The 21,994-nt window shown below is 49.2% G+C and overlaps 1 protein-coding gene, 1 long non-coding RNA gene and 1 pseudogene across 2 annotated transcripts; all 3 read right to left on the bottom strand.

Annotated features, from left to right (window-relative positions):
* Window positions 1-2,645: 2,645 nt before the first annotated feature.
* LOC144110272 (uncharacterized) lies at window positions 2,646-5,949 on the bottom strand. The gene is made up of 3 exons (XM_077643115.1): window positions 5,493-5,949; window positions 5,279-5,370; window positions 2,646-4,197 (listed from the first exon to the last, which is right to left on the bottom strand). The coding sequence occupies exons 2-3, from the start codon at window positions 5,334-5,336 to the stop codon at window positions 3,170-3,172; spliced, it is 1,086 nt and encodes a 361-aa protein (XP_077499241.1). The 5' UTR covers window positions 5,337-5,370; window positions 5,493-5,949; the 3' UTR covers window positions 2,646-3,169.
* Window positions 5,950-11,682: 5,733 nt separating this feature from the next.
* On the bottom strand, window positions 11,683-13,520 carry LOC144110926 (uncharacterized; annotated as a pseudogene).
* A 2,478-nt stretch (window positions 13,521-15,998) lies between these two features.
* Window positions 15,999-20,176, bottom strand: LOC144110274 (uncharacterized). Its single transcript, XR_013309783.1, has 3 exons — window positions 19,730-20,176; window positions 19,516-19,607; window positions 15,999-18,434 (listed from the first exon to the last, which is right to left on the bottom strand). It is a non-coding gene; the product is annotated as an uncharacterized LOC144110274 (long non-coding RNA).
* Between the last annotated feature and the right edge of the window lie 1,818 nt (window positions 20,177-21,994).

Genomic DNA, 21,994 nt, shown 5'->3' with positions numbered 1-21,994 from the left:
GTCAGGCTAGGGACCATCACCCCTTTCCAGATCACTCTTACCACCTCATACCTATTGTAATTCCACAGTGCCCTATTTTTCATGACAGCTGCATTCCTACTAGCTTTATTCATTACATATTTTTCATGCTCTGTCAGATACTCAACACTGTTATTTATCCTCACCCACTTTTTATCGGACTGCGCCACCTGCAGAGCGCTCGTTGAACACCACTCTAATCTTACACCGTAATCTTACACAGCGCTACACGTTGTGCAGCGGTAGAAAGGAAAAGTTCTTCATTCGTGCGCGGGCGAGTGGGCATACAAGAACTGACTTTGGTTTAGTGTGTGCTTATATTTCTCTTTATTTTTCTACGTACTAAAATCTGGGTGTCTGGTCGAGCCTGTCCAGACCATTTTATTAACTATGCATTTCAGGTCCTACAATAAATAGCATCCTCGAACAAACGTAAACGCGTATTTTTTTTTTTTTGCATGACTAGTAACGTGACCGGAACTTCCGCAGCTGCAGAATGGCCTCATCTGAAACTCCGGCCGGTCCTGTCCCGAGTGGCTGTGTTTGTGTGGCTGAGTGGTTAAGCAATGACTTCGGTGGAAACATATTTTCGAACAACCATCTCATCGTCTCTGCGTCCATTTTCTGTGCTCCGCGCTACGGTTGTTTCCTTCGTACACAAACCTCTCTGGCGGGCGTCGGGACACGTAGTGTTCGCGCGATCGCCGCGTAATGAGAAGTGTGGAGCGGAGGGGTCTCGAGAAAATGCTTCGATTCGGTAAAGTTACACAAGTTTTGGGCGCCTTTTGTAGGCAGTGCACACGACCGCGCATCACCCGAATTTGTTTGCACGATCACAGATTTCGCCGAGGATCTGCAATGTCGCAATAATCTTTTGTTCACCGCGATCGTTCACGTCGCGTGCCTTGCCTGGGCCGTTAGCTAAAACGAATGTTAGAACTTAGGGCGGAGATAATGGTTCTTTGCGGCGCTCGCTTTCGTGCTTGTGTAAGCCACTTGCGGCCGATCGTGAAATCCTAGCCACTCAAGAAAGGCTCGACAAGTTCCGTTTTTTTTCTGGCCTTACAGGATGCGTAGGAAATGCACGCAAATACCACCATCTCCAAAAACGCGTAGATGTTTGTTGTTTCGGTTTCGTAACTTGCCGCATTTTGCGGAACTGCGAATCCACGAGGTGTGGACTTCTCCGCATGGCCCTCTGCCTCAGGCATGCTCTAAAGCAAGTCTTTCGGTTCACCAGTATTTGGTCCATCAAGCACGGAGCAACTGACTCCGGGAACCTTGTTTTAGTAAAGAAAAAAAAAGAGAAAAATTGACTGAACGGTTCTGTTAGGGCGGAAACTTATTTCTTTCGGGAACAGTGTGAACGTTGCGGTTACGGTGACGAGCGTATAAATAATGTACAGCAAAAAGAGCAAAAAAAAGAAATGGGGAGGGAAAGGTTGTTGAAGCGAACATACATAATTTTACATAATAATAGCATTGATAGTAATTCCGTCTAGCTCAATCAATGCAATAAAATGTCGGGATGCAAGCGTGCGCAACCTGTCGCCTCCCCTATAAAAACACATATCAGATAAAAACACGTCGTATGGAGATGTATTTATGCCCTGGCGTATTTCATTCGAAACATTCAGGCAAGATTGCAAAAAGGGTTTGTGTGGAGAGAGAGGGAATAAACGTTTATTTCTAAGAAGGAGACCAAAGGGGATTGTGGGTGGGCACTCAGTCCAAAAGACTACTGGCTTCCGCTGACGCATTAGCGATGGCGACTGGCACATCCTGGCATTCCAAGGTGCCGCTGGCCAACGTCATCTCCCACTGCTCCAGCGCCGCGTTGTGCAGCATTAAGTGGTTCAGTTTAGCTGAGTATGTCCATGTAATCTGCGTGAATGTGGGAATTTCGCCACACCGAGGACATGTATATGCGTATAATATTGAGTGAATGCGGTGCAGGTGGTGGAGATTGGGAAAAGTAAGTGTTTGGAAACGTCTTAGGTGGTGGGAGTCCTCATGGAGATGTATTTATGGCCTGGCGTATTTCATTCGAAACATTCAAGCAAGATTGCAAAAAGGGTTTGTGTGGAGAGAGAGGGAATAAACGTTTATTTCTAAGAAGGAGACCAAAGGGGATTGTGGGTGGGCACTCAGTCCAAAAGACTACTGGCTTCCGCTGACGCATTAGCGATGGCGACTGGCACCTCCTGGCATTCCAAGGTGCCGCTGGCCAACGTCATCTCCCACTGCTCCAGCGCCGCGTTGTGCAGCATTAAGTGGTTCAGTTTAGCTGAGTATGTCCATGTAATCTGCGTGAATGTGGGAATTTCGCCACACCGAGGACATGTATATGCGTATAATGTTGAGTGAATGCGGTGCAGGTGGTGGAGATTGGGAAAAGTAAGTGTTTGGAAACGTCTTAGGTGGTGGGAGTCCTCCAGGTAAATTTCCTTATATGGTGGGGGTAGAGACAACCTATTTTGCCAGAGGGTCTCCAGGCGGCTTGAAAAATGGGTTGAGAGGGAGTAGAAAGTAGAGTCGGTGTGCCCCGCTCAGTTAGTATAATCTTGAGCAAGGGCATCTGCCCTAATCTTGCCACCGAGACCTGCATGTCCTGGTGATGATGTGATCATACTGGAGATGGCTGCCCAGTACGCAGGGCCATGCGCTGGACACGTCCACTCGTACAGGCTATACAGGCGGCTCGCAAGTCTGCAAAAATTTGGGTTCCGTGGTGTTGGGTGTCGCTAATTTACATGTAAGTTCTTGTAAGTTCGTGCTGTCAGTGGGACTGAAAGACGGGTTGGAAAGCAACATAGATGGACTACAGCTCGAAATATGGGCTGTCCCAGACGTCTGGGCGTCATCTCCAGCAGTGGGTCTTGTCAATGCATCTGGACAAGATTGATGGGCGCCTTGTGAGTTTTGCTCACTTTTCGAGCATGCAGACAGATCCGCAAGAAGCGACTGGTCTTTTGTCCTCTTTAAACAAGGAACAGCAGGTGGCTTTGATGCCTGCCGTGCATTAGACATCAGATCATTACTACTTTCTTGCTTACTGGACCTGTCATCAGATACAGATATAGGTTTATTGCCTCCGGCAAATGGCGGCCACTGCCTGCAAACTACTGTCGCCCGGTAATTCCCTAGAGTCTCAGACAGAGCTGCCTTTTGCAACACCACTGCTGGGCATGGCAGCTTCAACCCGAGGAAGGTAGCTAACACTATCAAGCAGTGAAGAATCATGGATCGCTCTGCCATCTTGCACTAAGTTTCTGCTAACCAGCTGCTCAGGGCTGCTTACATTCTGCATCTCTGCACTGTCAGGAGAGAGGATAATCAATGATTTGGGGGCTCCAGGGCAGTCAGATGCATTAGAATATTCAACAGGACTTAAGGAAAGCAAGTAAGATCTCTGAAAGCTCTCTTCCAGAACTGAGCTCTTTGGAAGCACTGCATTAGAAGCACCATCACTGCAAACCCCTTCTAAGATGGGTTCTGATGCTGCGGGCAATGTTCTCGATTCTGCACAGGGCACTGACTGCTCAGGTACACCACAGGTCGTCCACGGCTGCGCCCCATCATCGTGTTGATCCTTTTGCCTGCAGTACAAATTAGCACCACCACCACTTTCATGACTGTCGGCAGCGGGAAGAGTAGATACACCACAAGTTTCTGCAAGGGCATTATCATCTGGAGGCACTGCAGAAGACAGCTGTCTCGAGGAGTAGCCAGGTCGCTCAGCAAAGTCTCTCAAACAGCTGCTTTGGTTGGGATCACTAACCGGCACTGTGGGCTTGTCATGACCAATGACGTGAGTCGTGGTAGGCGCGCCAGGGAAATCGACACGATCTTGCAGTTGAGCAGTGGACGTTTCAGCAGCACTCGTTGATATGTGTGTCATCCCATTCTTAGCATTTCTTTCCGAGTGCAATGGCGTTGCAGAAGGGGCATCGTCCCAAAGGTAAGCCTCCCCACTGGTGACACCATCACTACTTGCTTTCTTGGGATCCGTCAATAGCCGTGTAGTGGTAGAAGCAATGACTGAAGAAGGTGGTGCAATGCTGTGGTCCCCATTCTGGTGTGGCACGTCACCGCGACACTTGGAATTTGGCTGGGTGGTGGTTCCGGATGCTTCTAAGGCGGGAAACTGGGCCTCGGGAAGCCTTTCCGACAGCAAGCCTGTAAAGATTGACAAAACAATCACCTTTTAACTTTCCTTTTCTTAAGAGGTAACCCTTTCTGGCTAAGTAAGGCAAAAGCAAAGGCAATAACACTGACAAGCTATGCAAGAACATGTAAGGCCTCTTCCAATCAACACGACAGAACAGCCATTTCAGCTCAGTGATACACAACCAAGACAAGCAGCCTAAAAGCTTGAGCCATTCTTTGAAAATGTATGGGCCTTAGGGACAAGAATCCTGATTGCTTTAATGAGTACGAGCATATTACTTTCAAAACCATCATATGGATAGAATTATTGTGGTGTAATATCCGTTAACAGTGAATGAAAACGAGATGGATTACCGATGTTTTGCTTTTCCATAAGGCAGGAAAAGAAGTTCAACTGCATATGTCATGGGGGCTCTGAAGGTTGTAGTAGAAGTGTTTTATTTAAGAAAAGAAATAATTATAAAAAGGAAGGAAAGTTTTTTTTCTAGCCCCAGCATCTGCCATCGCTACGGGGGCCCCGGAAATAAAGAGACCGCCGGCAGACTGGCGAAATGAAATGAACAGGCAGAAAGGATAGAGGGAAGAGAGGTACAATTAAGGCTGTGCCATAAAGCAGAAATGTGTGCTAATATACTGGCTTTCTGGAACATCTAGTCATTTTTCCTGATAAAAGACTTCACGAGGCCAGGCTAAAGCCTTGGAGCCGGTCCTCCGTCTTTCTTCAGCAATCAACGCTGGACCAGTTTCCGATGATAAGGTTGCGATAGGCGCAGTTGATTGCAAGCGGCCTAGTGCCGGTTCTAAACAATCAGTAAGATAAGTTTGTCATTGAAGGGATTAAGGAACCGACGCTGCACAGCAGTACTAAAGGCGAATGAACAAACTGTCACGGAGTGTTACATCTACCGTCTTCGCGCTTTCCAGCGTCCCAGGCTGCCAGCTTTAACCTCGCAGCTACATAAAAGTAGTGGCGAAGCGATAATCTCAAACATTCTCATCCCAAACAAGTCACGCCTCCGATTCGTTCGCTGTTGACGCGCGTGTGACTGGAGTAGTAAATAAGTCGCCCGTACAGCCTTTTAACGCCCACCTTCACTCTGCTCGAGTTCATCGAGCAATTTGTCTAGATCGACGGCGAATTTGTCCATCGTTGACCGGCATCCATGCCACGTTTCCGGATCACTGCGAAAAATAAGCAGGGCAAACGGAAAACGAACTCAGAGGTTTGATGACAGAAATAAAGGCAAGATCAACTTTACGCAACCGCTCGCTCAGCTAGACAGCTACAGGGTTCGGGAGCTTACCTCGAGCGAAGCCGCCGGTAGTTTCATCGACCACGGTGGGCGCAGCAATCCGTGAAGCTGGCCGCCCTTTTGGAACGAGTCACAACATCTGCAGAAGCCCCAGCGGAATACCAACACGGCACCGAACGTAGCGGGAGTACCGGGAAGATGGTCACACGCTACACACCGCACTACGTCTCCCGACGCCCGCCACAGAGGTTTGTGGACGAAGGAAACAACCGTAGCGCGGAATTGTGGAAAAGGAACGCAGACACGATGAGATGGTTGGTCCTGACAGCAGACTAGTTTCGCACCATGCTCGTACGAAGGGAGGATCAGTTAGAAAATATATCTCCACCCAAGACACTGCTGAACTACTGAGCAAAACAACCACAGCCACTCGCGTCAGGCCGACAGGCTCGGCCAGATTTTCAGATGAGGCCAATCTGCAGCAGCGGAAGTTCCGGTTACGTCACAAAACACAAGCAAAACAAAAAAACTATGCGTTTACATTTGTTCGAGTATATTATTTATAGTATAAAGAGAAATGTATAGTTAATAAAACGGTCTCGACAGGCTCCACCAGACACCCAGATTATAGTGCCTAGAAAAATAAATAGAAACAAAAAGCACACGCTAAACCAAATCGACAGTTCGTGTATGCACACTCGTACGAGCACGAATGAAAGAACGTTTCCTTTCTACCGCTGCACAAAAAATAGCGCTGTAATCGCTCAACGCCATTTTTTTTTATCAAGCTTTTTTTGCTCACAGCTGCACCAGCAACGGCATCAGCTGCCTGGAAAGTCTGAAGTGGGCCAAATATATATGTTCACGCCCGTGCTTCGCTTACCGCAGGGGCCCGTACCGCCATAGAGTTTCTTACTATTAACAGTAAGAAACTTTATGGCACGGTGTAAGAAGAATAGATGGATGGATGGGTGGATGGATGGATACGGCTGAACCCTTTACATCGGGCGGTGGCTCAAGCCACCTAGCCATGTCTTGTGAAATTTTACTCCTGTCTTGCTTATAGCCACCAATCAGATAACCTTCGCTTGGTTACTTCTAACCTCTTAAAATCCACTTTCCCTTCACTATCCCTAAACCCCAATGCCTTGGGTAAGTCAGCCCCGCTGCCTTCCACTGTAGGGTGAAGCCCTTTGCAGAAAAGTATCAAGTGTTCAGCCGTTTCCTCCTCCTCTCCGCACGCAATGCACAAAGTGTCTATCTCCTGGTACCTGACTCTATACGTCTTAGTCCGCAAAACTCCAGTCCTGGCCTCAAACAACAAAGAACTTCCCCTACAATTATCATAGATATTTTCTTTGACAATTTCCTGTTTAAAGGTCCGGTATGTTTCCAGTGCCGATTTCGTCAGCATCCCTGTTTTCCACAAAGCTCTCTCTGTTCCTTTAACCTTTTCTTAACCGATAAATGCTGATTTGCCCCCTTACTGCTGTCCAGATATTTGCTTGTCAATTTTCTAGTTCGCTTTCTCCATTTCGTGTAAGGTGTACCAACAGCGCCGCTTGTCCTGTGCTCCGAACTTTGCGCGAAGAGTCTCTCAATTTCCCTATTTGCGGACAGAATGAGGCACACAACAGCGGGCCCTCCCGCCGTTTTGTGTCGTCGTCTTCTGTTTGCAGTGAACGCGCCGTTGAACATAAGTTTTCTTCGGCACGGACTTCCAATTCGGTCTGTATTGTTGTTCTTTGACTGAAATATGACTGTATTTTGATTCTGGTGGAGTACGGTGCTGTCGCCGGTGCTTCAGTGCTTCGACAATGGGACGAAAGTGACTTGCTCCGCGACGCACGACAGGCTACAACTCGTGCAAAGAAAAGTTAGTTGTCGCTGTTTTCGGCACCAAATGGAAGCATTTCGAGCCTCATCTCGTGTCGAAAACGTGGGAAGCCACGTACTCGTATGTACACCGCAGTGAGCGTGTCTTGCGAAAGACGCGGTGCCAACAAGGTTCCCTGACTGCTCTGCACACCTGTTGGAAGTCAGGAAGGAACGGAAAATGCCTCCTGAGAGGCACGATATTCCGGTGCCAATTAAACGTACGTCATATGTTCTTCACGAATCACGTACTCGACGGTCCTCAAGACAATGCGGCGAACCAAGATCCGTCTACAGAGGAGGGCCTGCAGGAATCATCCTCGTCAAACACCACATCGCGCGCCTTCAAATACTTGTTTGAAGTGTCACCGAATATATTACCTTCTAGCTCTTGCGGCTGCCATCGACTCGAACTACAGATGGTGTCAGAAGCGTATACTTTTCGAAAGCTGAGCGAATCCCGGAGTTCCCGGGTTCGAACCCGACCGCGGCGGCTGCGTTTTTATGGAGGAAAAACGGTAAGGCACCCATGTGTTGTGCGATGTCAGTGCACGGTAAAGATCCCTAGGTGGTCGAAATTATTCCGGAGCCCTCCACTACGACACCTCTCTCATCCTTTATTCTTTCACTCCCTCCTTTATCCCTTCCTTTACGGCGCGGTTCAGGTGTGCAACGATGTATGAGACATATAATGCGCCATTTCCTTTCCCCCAAAAAAACCAATTATTATTATCATCAAAGTTGACCACTTGACAGCATTGCCAAACCTATCTCCTCCAGTCGTGTCGACAAGGGTCGTAGACGTCACTGAGCCGAGAGAGAGAGAGAGAAACAACTTTATTGTAACACCAGTCAATGAACGCCAGGAGAGAAGTCCATCTCCCCTGTCGGCCCTAGCCGTCGGCCGGGATCCCTTGGGATACAGCAGCAGCAAGGGCTTGACCGATGATGTCTTGCTGGACGTTGGGGTCTGGGCTGCGGAGCAAAGCCTCCCAGGATTCTATAGTGCGTGAGCTATCATATTTAGCCGGGCACGTCCACACCATGTGGACCAAATTTGCTGGCTGATCGCAAAATTTGCACTTTGACCTGAATACTGTAGGATGCCACTTGCTGTAGAGTACTGGGTTGGGAAAAACCCCTGTCTGTAATTTCCTCCAAAGAACCTCCTCTTTTTTATTGAGCGTTTTGTCCGCTCCCGGATAAATCTGACGATTTAGTCTGTAATATTGTGTGATTTCCTGGTATGCGCGCATATCCTCTGTGCTGTTTGTACTTCCAGAGATTTGGGAGGTCCCAGGGGTCGACCGGTAAGTGAGACCTCGGGCGACCGAATGAGCCTCCTCGTTCCCTTTAAGTCCTTGGTGAGCTGGTGCCCAAACGAGCAGAACCAGTTCTCTGGGTCCTCCTTCCCTGCTTAATATACGGATGGCAGTCTCCGTCACCCTCCCCGATTCGTAATTTCTCACAGCGTTTTTTGAATCGCTAATGACCACCTTGACCCCTCCTTGGCTGGCGGCTAAGGCTATCGCCACTTCCTCAGCTTCTACTGTCTTGACACCACTGACTGTGCAGCACGCCACCGGGGTTCCGTCTTCCTTAACCGCCACAGCCGCGTGTGCGGCTTTGCTCTCATATATTGCAGCGTCCGTATACAGGACGTCCTGTCGACCTGTATACCTAGCATGTAATGCTTCTGACCTGTCTTTGCGCCTGCCTTCGTGAAAGGCGGGGTGCATGTTTCTGGGCAGCGGAGGGATTTTAATCTTGTCCCTGATTTGTCGTGGTATGTCTCGTGAGCGGGCATGTTCATGCTTGGGCTCGTAGCCCAATCTCTCTAAAATTTTCCTCCCCGTTTCAGAACCGAGTAGCCTTTGATGCTGAGCGGTAAGGGCAGCCTCAATGAGCTCCGCGAGAGTGTTGGAGACCCCTAGCTTCATAAGTCTCTCGGTGGATGTGTTCGGGGGTAGGCCGAGTGCGACCTTGACACTTTTCCTGATAATGATTTCGAGCTTGTTCCGTTCCGCTCCGTTGAGTTTCAGGTAGGGTGCCACGTACACTATCCTACTGATTACGAAGGCTTGCACGAGTCTCAAGAGATTCGCCTCCTTCATCCCAGCGTGCCTGTTCGCTATTCTTCTGATAAGGCGACACGTCTGATTTGCACTAGCTTCTAACCTAGCAAGCGTTTCATGATTCTTCCGATTCGCCTGAATCCTTAGCCCGAGGACGCGGATACTGTCAACCGCGGGGATCTCTCCGCCATTGACATACAGGTGGATGTCTGCCTCGTGCTTTTGGTGAAGCCGCCGTTTTCCAGGGGGCATCAGGAACAGTGCTTCCGACTTTTCGGCCGAGCATTTAAGTCCCTTGGGTTTCAGGTACTCTTCAATGATGTCAATTGCTTTTTGCAGAGAGCTTTCAATTTGTCCGTCACTCCCCTTATTTATCCATAATGTTATGTCATCCGCGTATATTGTGTGGTTTAAATTCTCAATGTCCGCCAACAGTTCGGGGAGTCTCAACATCGCAATGTTGAAGAGGGTCGGTGATAACACCGAGCCTTGCGGCGTTCCTGTGTTACCAAGTATAATGTCCTCGATGGAGTCTTCCCCTATCTTGAGAGTGGCTTTCCTGTTCGTAAGAAAGTCCTTGATGTAACTATACACTCTCTTACCTACATTTAGTGAGTTCAGATTCTCTAAGATCGACACGTGCCTCACGTTGTCAAATGCCTTTGCCACATCCAACCCCACAATCACTTTCGTGTCTCGGGTTTGCTTGTCTATAATTTGGTCCTTGAGTTGCAGCATCACGTCGCATGCCGACAGCTTTGGTCGGAAGCCGATCATGGTGTCTGGGTATAGCCCATTGTCCTCTATGTACCTACTGAGCCGCGTCTGAACGACATGTTCCATAAGCTTACCCACGCAGGAGGTGAGCGATATCGGCCTGAGGTTCTCGAGGCCCAGTTTCTTCCCCGACTTGGGAATGAAAATGAGATTTGCGAGTTTCCACTCCTGTGGTATCGTCCCTTTCTCCCAGCACTCCTGCATGTACGTTGCGATGTTGGCGATGGACCTGTCGTCTAAATTACGAAGCATTCTGTTGCTCACTCTATCCGGCCCCGCTGCTGACTTAGTCCGCAGGCGATTAATCTCCGCTCTGACTTCTGCCAGGGAGAGCGGGGCGTCTAATTCCGAATTCTCTCCCCCTTCATAGTCCGGGAGGGGTTCGGGTCCGGCGGGATTTATGTACCTGTTGCGAACTTCTTCTAATAGTTCCTTCTTAGTGCCTTCAAACTGATGCGCCAGTCTTTCCAGCTGTTGTTTGGACGCTGACTTTGTGCTATCCGGATCTAAGAGGTGGCGAAGAAGTCGCCACGTTCGTGCGGTACTCATATTCGTCTCCATCTGATCGCAGACGTTCCCCTAATTCTGCTTCGTGAGTGCGATTGCGTGCTCTCCAATTTCTCTGTTTAAAGCCGCTATCTGTTTCCTGATATTCCGATCCCATCTCCTTTGTCGAAGTCGATCCTCCAACCCTTTCTTTTTCCTCCAGAGATTTATTAATCTCCTGTCTACGGCTTCGTTGTCCCCCTCGATTTCCACCGCTTCGGTGGCCTCTTTAGCAGACCGTACCACCCCATCGCTCCATTCCGCAATGTCAGAGACGGGAGCCGGGTTGTCCCTGAGTGCCCTGAAAGCGTCCCAATTTACGGCCTCTACCTTCCGTTTCCCGGGAATTGTCGGGCCTCCTTCTACCACCACTTCTATGATCGCTTCCCAGATCCTCGTTTGTATTGCACCACGTGGCTCTAGTGCCGCTCCCCGTCAAGGTGAGGTCAGGTGTTGTGTCACTCGCGACACTATTTCCCTTCCTTGTGGGTTGCAGCGGGTCGGTTATCAAATCCAGATTATGAGTCTGTATGTCGTCCCACAATTTCCTGCCCTTGATTGAAGCCTGTTTATATCCCCATGCCGAATGGTGAGCATTTAAGTCCCCCACGATCAACAGCGGGTTGTTCTTTATCTTACGTCGCGTCGTTGCGAAGAGATCCCCGAATTCACATTTCCTTTGTTTGGGAGAACTGTAGACATTTAATACGAACAAGCTACTTTCTCTCTTTCTTCGCGGTATCAGTTCTACGAGAGCATGGTCTATTTCTGTACTCCCGATGTTATGCTGCACCGCCGTGATGTTTCGTTTGACTAGGGTGGCCACCTGCGTGTTTTCACCCTCGCCTACGTATGATTTGTACCCCGACAATTTTGCTTTTCTGCCGCATTCTTGTAGTGCTATTAGCTCCGGTCGGTCCCCGTTTCTCAGGAATTCCTGCAAGACAGCACGCTTGCGCGTGAAACCTCTACAATTCCATTGCCAAACGGTGGTTTAACTGGATCTGTGAGCCATGATTGCCAATCAGCTGATTCATCTGGTTTCCTAGTACTTGTTGGGTGAGGTGTTCGTACGCCCGGTCCCTTTTCGCAAATTCTTCCTTAAGTTGTTCAGTGAGGTTATTATCCCTCTGATGTATTTGCTCTGCGACGCTGTTATCTCGTTGATGCAGCTGCTCTGAGAGGGTTTGGAACATCCCTAACATGCGTTCTTCAAAAGCCTTGCGCCATTCATTGTCCTGTCTAGATTTGGCCTCAAATTTTGCCTCCAATTGTTCTATTTTCATGTCTATCACTTTCTCTGTGTCCATATCTATTATGGGCTTCTCTACTTCCTTCGCCCTCTTCTTAGCCGGCGGCTGAGCCGCACCCTGCTCCTCTGATGCTCTTACAACTGGATTTTGTGGCATCTGCGATTGTTTCGCAGGTGCTGCATTAGGCTTAAGCGCTATTCTAAGCTCCTCAATTTGCTTGCTCATCGCTGCGAGCTGTGCCTTAAGCAATCGATTTTCTTCCTTAATCTGGAAGATTTCTTCATCGCGTGTATCCTGGGAGGCTTCGCTCACCCAACCCACCTTTCGGCTCGGAGACTTGGGCCTCGCTGGGTTGTTGACGACAGCGCCTCCGGAGTGGCCCGCAGTCCCGGGTTGGGCCTTCTTTTGCTTCTCCACTTCCCGCAGATTCGGTAGACGCGGGAAGGACTCTGATCTCCCTCTCGACTCGCTCTGGTTTCCTGACTGACTCCTGGATCTCCCTTGATGCTTTTCGAACCGGCTCCTTCCTACTTCGGTCTCCTTCGCCTTCCGCGCTTCCTCTTCCATGACTTCCATAGCCAGCTTGGCCTCCCATTGCCTCTTCTTTATCGTATAAGGGGTCCTGAAAGCTTCCTTGCATTTCCGGTCTGCTGTCAAGTGACCTTTGCCGCACAATTTACACTTGGGCTCGCATACGTGATCCTCGGGTGGGGCTATGATTCCGCATCCCAGACACTTAACTTGGGCGCTGACACATACGTCCGATCTGTGTCCTAGCTCGCCACAGCGGTAGCACACCTCGTACCGCTTCTTGTAGAGCACGCACTTTAGGGGTACGTCGTAACAGTACACCCACCTCGGCACTGTCTCGTGTTTGAAGATGACGATCGCCGAACTGGAGTTGCCCATCTTCCTAACGCCAAGTATCGGGGGTTCCTCGGGTTACCGAAGGCCTCTGTCAGTTCCTCTATGGTCAGTTTCGGGTCGATGCCGTGCACCACACCCCGCCCGCAGTCCTCGTGCGGCGCCAGGTACGCTGTGACTTCGTACTCGTCGTCGTCGATATAGATAGACTTAATCTTGGTCACCTTCCAGACAGTGTCCATGTCTGGGGTGCTGAAAATCAGGGTGCCTTGTTTGTCGTTATGAATCAGCACGTCCTTGTCCTGCCCTCTGACCCATGGAATTTGCGCTGCCATACGCACCGCCGCACTCAACCTCGTAGTCGGAACTTTCGCGAGCGCCAGCCCATTCTTCGGCCGAATAATTATCTTGTAGTCATTAGCTGGCAAACGCGGAAGGTACGACGCAATTGAGCGCTCCGCGTTCTTCTGCCCCAGCTTTTTATATGCGGCGTTCGCCTCCGCCGCTATCTTTCTGCCCTCTCCGGATTCGGCTCCGCGTTCCAATCTGGCGTCTCCATCTTTGCCTCCTCGCCGTTCGCCTCTCGTGAGGTCCTGCAGTACTTTAACATGTTTTCCCATTTTAGTGATCCAATCCGAGGTTCTCAATTCTTCGGGTGTAATCTCCGTACCCTCTACGGTCACCTCCATGGTCATGCAACGGCGTTTCGAAGCGAGCGCCGGGGGCTTCGGCTGTCGCCGAGCCGCCGCGTTCGTTTACCGCTAGCGGTAGGCTTAGCTAGGCGGGAAACATGGTCGACACAAAAAGGCCATAAAATGTTCAAACGTCCACTCACGCTAATGAAAATGTCACCCAGATGACACTTGTGACTTTACACAGGTGATGGCAAATAATTATTCCATGAATCGGCACAATTTCCACCAGACAAACCAACTTTCCACGGAACCGACGTGAGTCACGTCCGCACTCCCTGGCCCCCTGGTGGCCAACCCCCACTGAGCCGAGCTATTCATAGTTTTGTGCGGGAAGGGGGGGGGGGGGGGGGGTGTTGCTGCAGCGCATGACACAGGAGCGCTGTGGCGAAGCCGAAGCCACCATGTGTTTGTTGTCATTTTTTGTATCCTTAATCTTTTATTGCTCCTATTTGCTGCTCAATTTTTTATTTATTTTTGACGGCTGACTCGCGAGTTCCATCGCTTCGGAGGAGATGCATCGCCGTGCGCTGACGAAAGCTACAGTCTTTCCTTCCTTGCCCTGATCCCCAGGAGACAATTATGGCTGTTTTTACACTAGCTACTATGTGTAAATGAGAATGCTTCAATACTGCAAAACAAAGAAAATAGGAATGGGCAACAGGACACCGACATTGAGGGAACTCAAAGGTTTCCTAAGTGTATTCTTGATTGCAGCGTGGGGATTTTAGCGAGAAAAGCGAAGTCTAATTTCCGTGCTGCATATGTCGTGTAGGTCGTACATGTGCTCTTTCGCTCATGAGTGACGCCGATTTTAGAGTGCCTTACTTTCTTTGATAATAAAGCTACAAATGCCGGATGAGGTTACGAGTGCAATATATTATGCAGTTTCAGTATATAGCATGCAGACTGATTCACAGTCAGGCCTGAGCTCTTTTGACGTGCGTACGATATTTTCACATTATGCCAAGGATTTCAAGTTTTATTCATTTAATGTATGTAGCGCAATGAAAATAGCAGCTATCAGGTTCTGCTGAGATCGCTCACCGGTGTCCGCATGCACATTCTGCACGCCGTGTTGGACTAAATCCCCTGAACGCTTTTCGGTTTGGCGGGTTGATGAACTACGGATGACCGATCAATACAGGCACCCACTTTTTATCGGACTGCGCCACCTGCAGAGCGCTCGTTGAACACCACTCTGATATTACACCGTGATTTATGGGCGGCACGGGACGTTGCGGTGAGCGAAGCACGGACGTGAACGCATACAGTTGGCCCACTTCAAATTTCGCAAAGCAGCTGATGTCTTCGCCGTTGCGGCTGTTAGCAAACAAGCCCTGATAAAAAAAAAAATGACAGTGAACGATTACAGCGCTACACGTTGCGCAGCGGTAGAAAGAAAAAGTTCTTCATTCGTGGGCGTGCGAGTGGGCATACAAAAACTGACTTTGGTTTAGTGAGTGCTTATATTTCTATTTATTTTTCTACGTACTAAAATCTGGGTGTCTGGTCGAGCCTGTCCAGACCATTTTATTAACTATGCATTTCAGGTCATACAATAAATAGCATCCTCGAACAAACGTAAACGCGTATTTTTTTTTTGTTTTGCATGACTAGTAACGTGACCGGAACTTCCGCAGCTGCAGAATGGCCTCATCTGAAACTCCGGCCGGTCCTGTCCCGAGTGGCTGTGTTTGTGTGGCTGAGTGGTTAAGCAATGACTTCGGTGGAAACATATTTTCGAACAACCATCTCATCGTCTCTGCGTCCATTTTCTGTGCTCCGCGCTACGGTTGTTTCCTTCGTACACAAACCTCTCTGGCGGGCGTCGGGACACGTAGTGTTCGCGCGATCGCCGCGTAATGAGAAGTGTGGAGCGGAGGGGTCTCGAGAAAATGCTTCGATTCGGTAAAGTTACACAAGTTTGGGGCGCCTTTTGTAGGCAGTGCACACGACCGCGCATCACCCGAATTTGTTTGCACGATCACAGATTTCTCCGAGGATCTGCAATGTCGCAATAATCTTTTGTTCACCGCGATCGTTCACGTCGCGTGCCTTGCCTGGGCCGTTAGCTAAAACGAATGTTAGTACTTAGGGCGGAGATAACGGTTCTTTGCGGCGCTCGCTTTCGTGCTTGTGTAAGCCAGTTGCGGCCGATCGTGAAATCCTAGCCAGTCAGGAAAGGCCCGACAAGTTCCGTTTTTTTTTTCTGGCCTTACAGGATGTGTAGGAAATGCACGCAAATACCACCATCTCCAAAAACGCGTAGATGTTTGTTGTTTCGGTTTCGTAACTTGCCGCATTTTGCGGAACTGCGAATCCACGAGGTGTGGACTTCTCCGCATGGTCCTCTGCCTCAGGCATGCTCTAAAGCAAGTCTTTCGGTTCACCAGTATTTGGTCCTTCAAGCACGGAGCAACTGACTGCGGGAACCTTGTTTTAGTAAAAAAAAGAAAAATTGACTGAACGGTTCTGTCAGGGCGGAAATTTATTCCTTTGGGGAACAGTGTGAACGTTGCGGTTAAGGTGACGAGCGTATAAATAATGTACAGCAAAAAGAGCAAAAAAAGAAATGGGGAGGGAAAGGTTGTTGAAGCGAACATACATAATAATTTTCCATAATAATAGCATTGATAGTAATTCCGTCTAGCTCAATCAATGCAATAAAATGTCGGGATGCAAGCGTGCGCAACCTGTCGCCTCCCCTATAAAAACACATATCCGATAAAAACACGTCGTATGGAGATGTATTTATGGCCTGGCGTATTTCATTCGAAACATTCAAGCAAGATTGCAAAAAGGGTTTGTGTGGAGAGAGAGGGAATAAACATTTATTTCTAAGAAGGAGACCAAAGCGGATTGTGGGTGGGTACTCAGTCCAAGAGACTATTGGCTTCCGCCGACGCATTAGCGATGGCGACTGGCACCTCCTGGCATTCCAAGGTGCCGCTGGCCAGCGTCATCTCCCACTGCTCCAGCGCCACGTTGTGCAGCTTTAAGTGGTTCAGTTTAGCTGAGCATGTCCATGTAATCTGCGTGAATGTGGAAATTTCGCCACACCGAGGACATGTATCTGCGCATAATGTTGAGTGAATGCAGTGCAGGTGGTGGAGATTGGGAAAAGTAAGTGTTTGGAAACCTCTTAGGTGGTGGGAGTCCTCCAGGTAAATTTCCTTATATGGTGGGGGGTAGAGACAACCTATTTCGCCAGAGGGTCTCCAGGCGGCTTGAAAAATGGGTTGAGAGGGAGTAGAAAGTAGAGTCGGTGTGCCCCGCTCAGTTAGTATAATCTTGAGCAAGGGCATCCGCCCTAATATTGGCACCAAGACCTGCATGTCCTGGTAATGATGTGATCATACTGGAGATGGCTGCCCAGTAAGCAGAGCCGTGCGCTGGACACGTCCACTCGTACAGGCTGTACAGGCGACTCGGAAGTCTGCAAAAATTTGGGTTCCGTGGTGTTGGGTGTCGCTAATTTACATGTAAGTTCTTGTAAGTTTGTGCTGTCAGTGGGACTGGAAGACTGGTTGGAAAGCAACATAGATGGACCACAGCTCGAAATATGGGCTGTCCCAGACGTTTGGGCGTCATCTCCAGCAGTGGGTCTTGTCAATGCATCTGGACAAGATTCACGGGCGCCTTGTGTGTTTTGCTCACTTTTCGAGCATGCAGACAGATCTGCAAGAAGCGGCTGGTCCTTTGTCCTCTTTAAACAAGGAACAGCAGGTGGCTTTGATGCCTGCTATGCATTAGACATCAGATCATTACTACTTTCTTGCTTACTGGACCTGTCATCAGACACAGATATAGGTTTTATTGCCTCCGGCAAATGTGGGCCCTCTGTCTGCAAACTACTGTCGTCCGGTAATTCACTGGAGTCTGAGACAGAAGTGCCTTTTGCAACACCACTGCTGGGCATGGCAGCTTCAACCCGAGGAAGGTAGCTAACACTATCAAGCAGTGAAGAATCATGGATCGCTCTGCCATCTTGCACTAAGTTTCTGCTAACCAGCTGCTCGAGGCTGCTTACATTCTGCATCTCTGCACTGTCAGGAGAGAGGATAATCAATGATTTGGGGGCTCCAGGGCAGTCAGATGCATTAGAATATTCAACAGGACTTAAGGAAAGCAAGTCAGGTCCCTGAAAGCTCTCTTCCAGAAGTGAGCTCTTTGGAAGCACTGCATTAGAAGCACCATCACTGCAAACCCCTTCTAAGATGGGTTCCGATGCTGCGGGCAAAGTTCTCGATTCTGCACAGGGCACTGACTGCTCAGGTACGCCACAGGTCGTCCACGGCTGCGCCCCATCATCGTGTTGATCCTTTTGCCTGCAGTACAAATTAGCACCACCACCACTTTCGTGACTGTCGGCAGCGGGAAGAGTAGATACACCACAAGTTTCTGCAAGGGCATTATCATCTGGAGGCACTGCAGAAGACTGCTGTCTCGAGGAGTAGCCAGGTCGCTCAGCAAAGTCTCTCAAACAGCTGCTTTGGTTGGGATCACTAACCGGCACTGTGGGCTTGTCATGACCAATGACGTGAGTCGTGGTAGGCGCGCCAGGGAAATCGACACGATCTTGCAGTTGAGCAGTGGACGTTTCAGCAGCACTCGTTGGTATGTGTGTCATCCCATTCTTAGCATTTCTTTCCGAGTGCAATGGCGTTGCAGAAGGGGCATCGTCCCAAAGGTAAGCCTCCCCACTGGTGACACCATCACTACTTGCTCTCTTGGGATCCGTCAGTAGCCGTGTAGTGGTAGAAGCAATGACTGAAGAAGGTGGCGCAATGCTGTGGTCCCCATTCTGGTGTGGCACGTCACCGCGACACTTGGAATTTGGCTGGGTGGTGGTTCCGGATGCTTCTAAGGCAGTAAACTGGGCCTCGGGAAACCTTTCCGACAGCAAGCCTGTAAAGATTGACAAAACAATCACCTTTTAACTTTCCATTTCTTAAGAGGTAACCCTTTCTGGCTAAGTAAGGCAAAAGCAAAGGCAATAACACTGACAAGCTATGCAAGAACATGTAAGGCCTCTTTCAATCAACACGACAGAACAGCCATTTCAGCTCAGTGATACACAACCAAGACAAGCAGCCTAAAAGCTTGAGCCATTCTTTGAAAATGTATGGGCCTTAGGGACAAGAATCCTGATTGCTTTAATGAGTACGAGCATATTACTTTCAAAACCATCATATGGATAGAATTATTGTGGTGTAATATCCGTTAACAGTAAATGAAAACGAGATGGATTACCGATGTTTTGCTTTTCCGTAAGGCAGGAAAAGAAGTTCAACTGCATATGTCATGGGGGCTCTGAAGGTTGTAGTAGAAGTGTTTTATTTAAGAAAAGAAATAATTATAAAAAGGAAGGAAAGTTTTTTTTCTAGCCCCAGCATCTGACATCGCTACAGGGGCAGCGGAAATAAAGAGACCGCAGGCAGACTGGCGAAATGAAATAAACAGGCAGAAAGGATAGAGGGAAGAGAGGTACAATTAAGGCTGTGCCATAAAGCAGAAATGAGTGCTAATATACTGGCTTTCTGTAACATCTTGTCATTTTTCCTGATAAAAGACTTCACGAAGCCAGGCTAAAGCCTTGGAGCCGGTCCTCCGTCTTTCTACAGCAATCAACGCTGGACCAGTTTCCGATGATAAGGTTGCGATAAGCGCAGTTGATTGCAAGCGGCCTAGTGCCGGTTCTAAACAATCAGTAAGATAAGTTTGTCATTGAAGGGATTAAGGAACCGACGCTGCACAGCAGTACTAAAGGCGAATGAACAAACTGTCACGGAGTGTTACATCTACCGTCTTCGCGCTTTCCAGCGTCCCAGGCTGCCAGCTTTAACCTCGCAGCTACATAAAAGTAGTGGCGAAGCGATAATCTCAAACATTCTCATCCCAAACAAGTCACGCCTCCGATTCGTTCGCTGTTGACGCGCGTGTGACTGGAGTAGTAAATAAGTCGCCCGTACAGGCTTTTAACGCCCACCTTCACTCTGCTCGAGTTCATCGAGCACTTTGTCTAGATCGACGGCGAATTTGTCTATCGTTGGCCGGCATCCATGCCACGTTTCCGGATCACTGCGAAAAATAAGCAGGGCAAACGGAAAACGAACTCAGAGGTTTGATGACAGAAATAAAGGCAAGATCAACTTTACGCAACCGCTCGCTCAGCTAGACAGCTACAGGGTTCGGGAGCTTACCTCGAGCGAAGCCGCCGGTAGTTTCATCGACCACGGTGGGCGCAGCAATTCGTGAAGCTGGCCGCCCTTTTGGAACGAGTCACAACATCTGCAGAAGCCCCGGCGGAATACCAACACGGCACCGAACGTAGCGGGAGTACCAGGAAGATGGTCACACGCTACACACCGCACTACGTCTCCCGACGCCCGCCACAGAGGTTAGTGGACGAAGGAAACAACCGTAGCGCGGAATTGTGGAAAAGGAACGCAGACACGATGAGATGGTTGGTCCGGACAGCACACTAGTTTCGCACCATGCTCGTACGAAGGGAGGATCAGTTAGAAAATATATCTCCACCCAAGACACTGCTGAACTACTGAGCAAAACAACCACAGCCACTCGCGTCAGGCCGACAGGCTCGGCCAGATTTTCAGATGAGGCCAATCTGCAGCAGCGGAAGTTCCGGTTACGTCACAAAACACAAGCAAAACAATAAAAACAATGCGTTTACGTTTGTTCGAGGATATTATTTATAGTATAAAGAGAAACGTATAGTTAATAAAACGGTCTCGACAGGCTCCACCAGACAACAAGATTATAGTGCCTAGAAAAATAAATAGAAACAAAAAGCACACGCTAAACCAAATCGACAGTTCGTGTATGCACACTCGTACGAGCACGAATGAAAGAACGTTTCCTTTCTACCGCTGCACAAAAAATAGCGCTGTAATCGCTCAACGCCATTTTTTTTTATCAAGCTTTTTTTGCTCACAGCTGCACCAGCAACGGCATCAGCTGCCTGGAAAGTCTGAAGTGGGCCAAATATATATGTTCACGCCCGTGCTTCGCTTACCGCAGGGGCCCGTACCGCCATAGAGTTTCTTACTATTAACAGTAAGAAACTTTATGGCACGGTGTAAGAATAGTAAGGTGTACCAACAGCGCCGCTTGTCCTGTGCTCCGAACTTTGCGCGAAGAGTCTCCCAATTTCGCTACTTGCGGACAGATGGCGGCATACAACAGCGGGCCTTCCCGCCGATTTGTGTCGTCGTCGTCTGTTCGCAGTGAAAGCGCCGTTGAACATAAGTTTTCTTCGGCACGGACTTCCAATTCGGTCTGTATTGTTGTTCTTTCACTGAAATATGACTATTTTGATTCTGGTGTAGTACGGTGCTGTCGCCGGTGCTTCAGTGCTTCGACAATGGGACGAAAGTGACTTGCTCCGCGATGCACGACAAGCTGCAACTCGTGCAAAGAAAAGTTAGTTGTCGCTGTTTTCGGCACCAAAGGACGAAGCTGGGGAGAAATGCCATCCCACGTAAGGACCGTTTGCTGCAGCCTTCAGACTATTTATGTGAGAAGCATTTCGAGCCTCATCTCGTGTCGCAAACGTGGGAAGCCACGTACTCGTATGTACACCGCAGTGAGCGTGTCTTGCGAAAGACGCGGTGCCAACAAGGTTCCCTGACTGCTCTGCACACCTGTTGGAAGTCAGGAAGGAACGGAAAATGCCTGCTGAGAGGCACGATATTCCGGTGCCAATTAAACGTACGTCATATGTTCTTCACGAATCACGTACTCGACGGTCCTCAAGAGAATGCGGCGAACCAAGGTCCGTCTACAGAGCAGGGCCTTCAGGAATCATCCTCTTCAAACACCACATCGCGCGCCTTCAACTACTTGTTTGAAGCGTCACCGAACATTTTACCTTCTAGCTCTTGCGGCTGCCATCGACTCGAACTATAGATGGTGTCAGAAGCGTATACTTTTCGAAAACTGAGCGCATCCCGGAGTTCCCGGGTTCGAACCCGACCGCGGCGGCTGCGTTTTTATGGAGGAAAAACGGTAAGGCGCCCATGTGTTGTGCGATGTCAGTGCACTTTAAAGATCCCCAGGTGGTCGAAATTATTCCGGAGCCCTCCACTACGGTACCTCTATCATCCTTTCTTCTTTCACTCGACCCTTCTTTATCCCTTCCCTTACTGCACGGTTCAGGTGTCCAACGATATATATGAGACAGATACTGCGTCATTTCCTTTCCCCCAAAACCAATTATTATTATTATTATCATCAATGTTGACCACTTGACAGCACCGCCAAACCTATCTCCTCCAGTCGTGTCGACAAGGGTCGTAGACGTCACTCAGCCGGGCAAATCAGTTTTGTGCGGGGGGGAGAGGGGGGGGGGGGAGGGGGGGGGGCGGGGGGGTTTGCTGCAGCGCATGGCACAGGAGCACTGCGGCGAAGCCGAAGCCACCATGTGTTCGGTGTCATTTTTTATATCC

Source organism: Amblyomma americanum, chromosome 11 (genome assembly GCF_052857255.1).
Source record: "Amblyomma americanum isolate KBUSLIRL-KWMA chromosome 11, ASM5285725v1, whole genome shotgun sequence".
Classification (NCBI taxonomy): domain Eukaryota; kingdom Metazoa; phylum Arthropoda; class Arachnida; order Ixodida; family Ixodidae; genus Amblyomma; species Amblyomma americanum.
Note: the sequence above shows the minus strand (reverse complement) of the source record. Positions and strands in the feature narration are given on the sequence as shown.

Excerpts from the sequence above, each read along its gene's own strand:
- LOC144110272 (XM_077643115.1), bottom strand. The coding sequence starts at position 5,336 with ATGGACAAATTCGCCGTCGATCTAGACAAATTGCTCGATGAACTCGAG. Across the intron at positions 4,198-5,278 it reads TGAACTCGAGCAGAGTGAAG|GCTTGCTGTCGGAAAGGCTT; the intron begins GTGGGCGTTAAA and ends CAATCTTTACAG.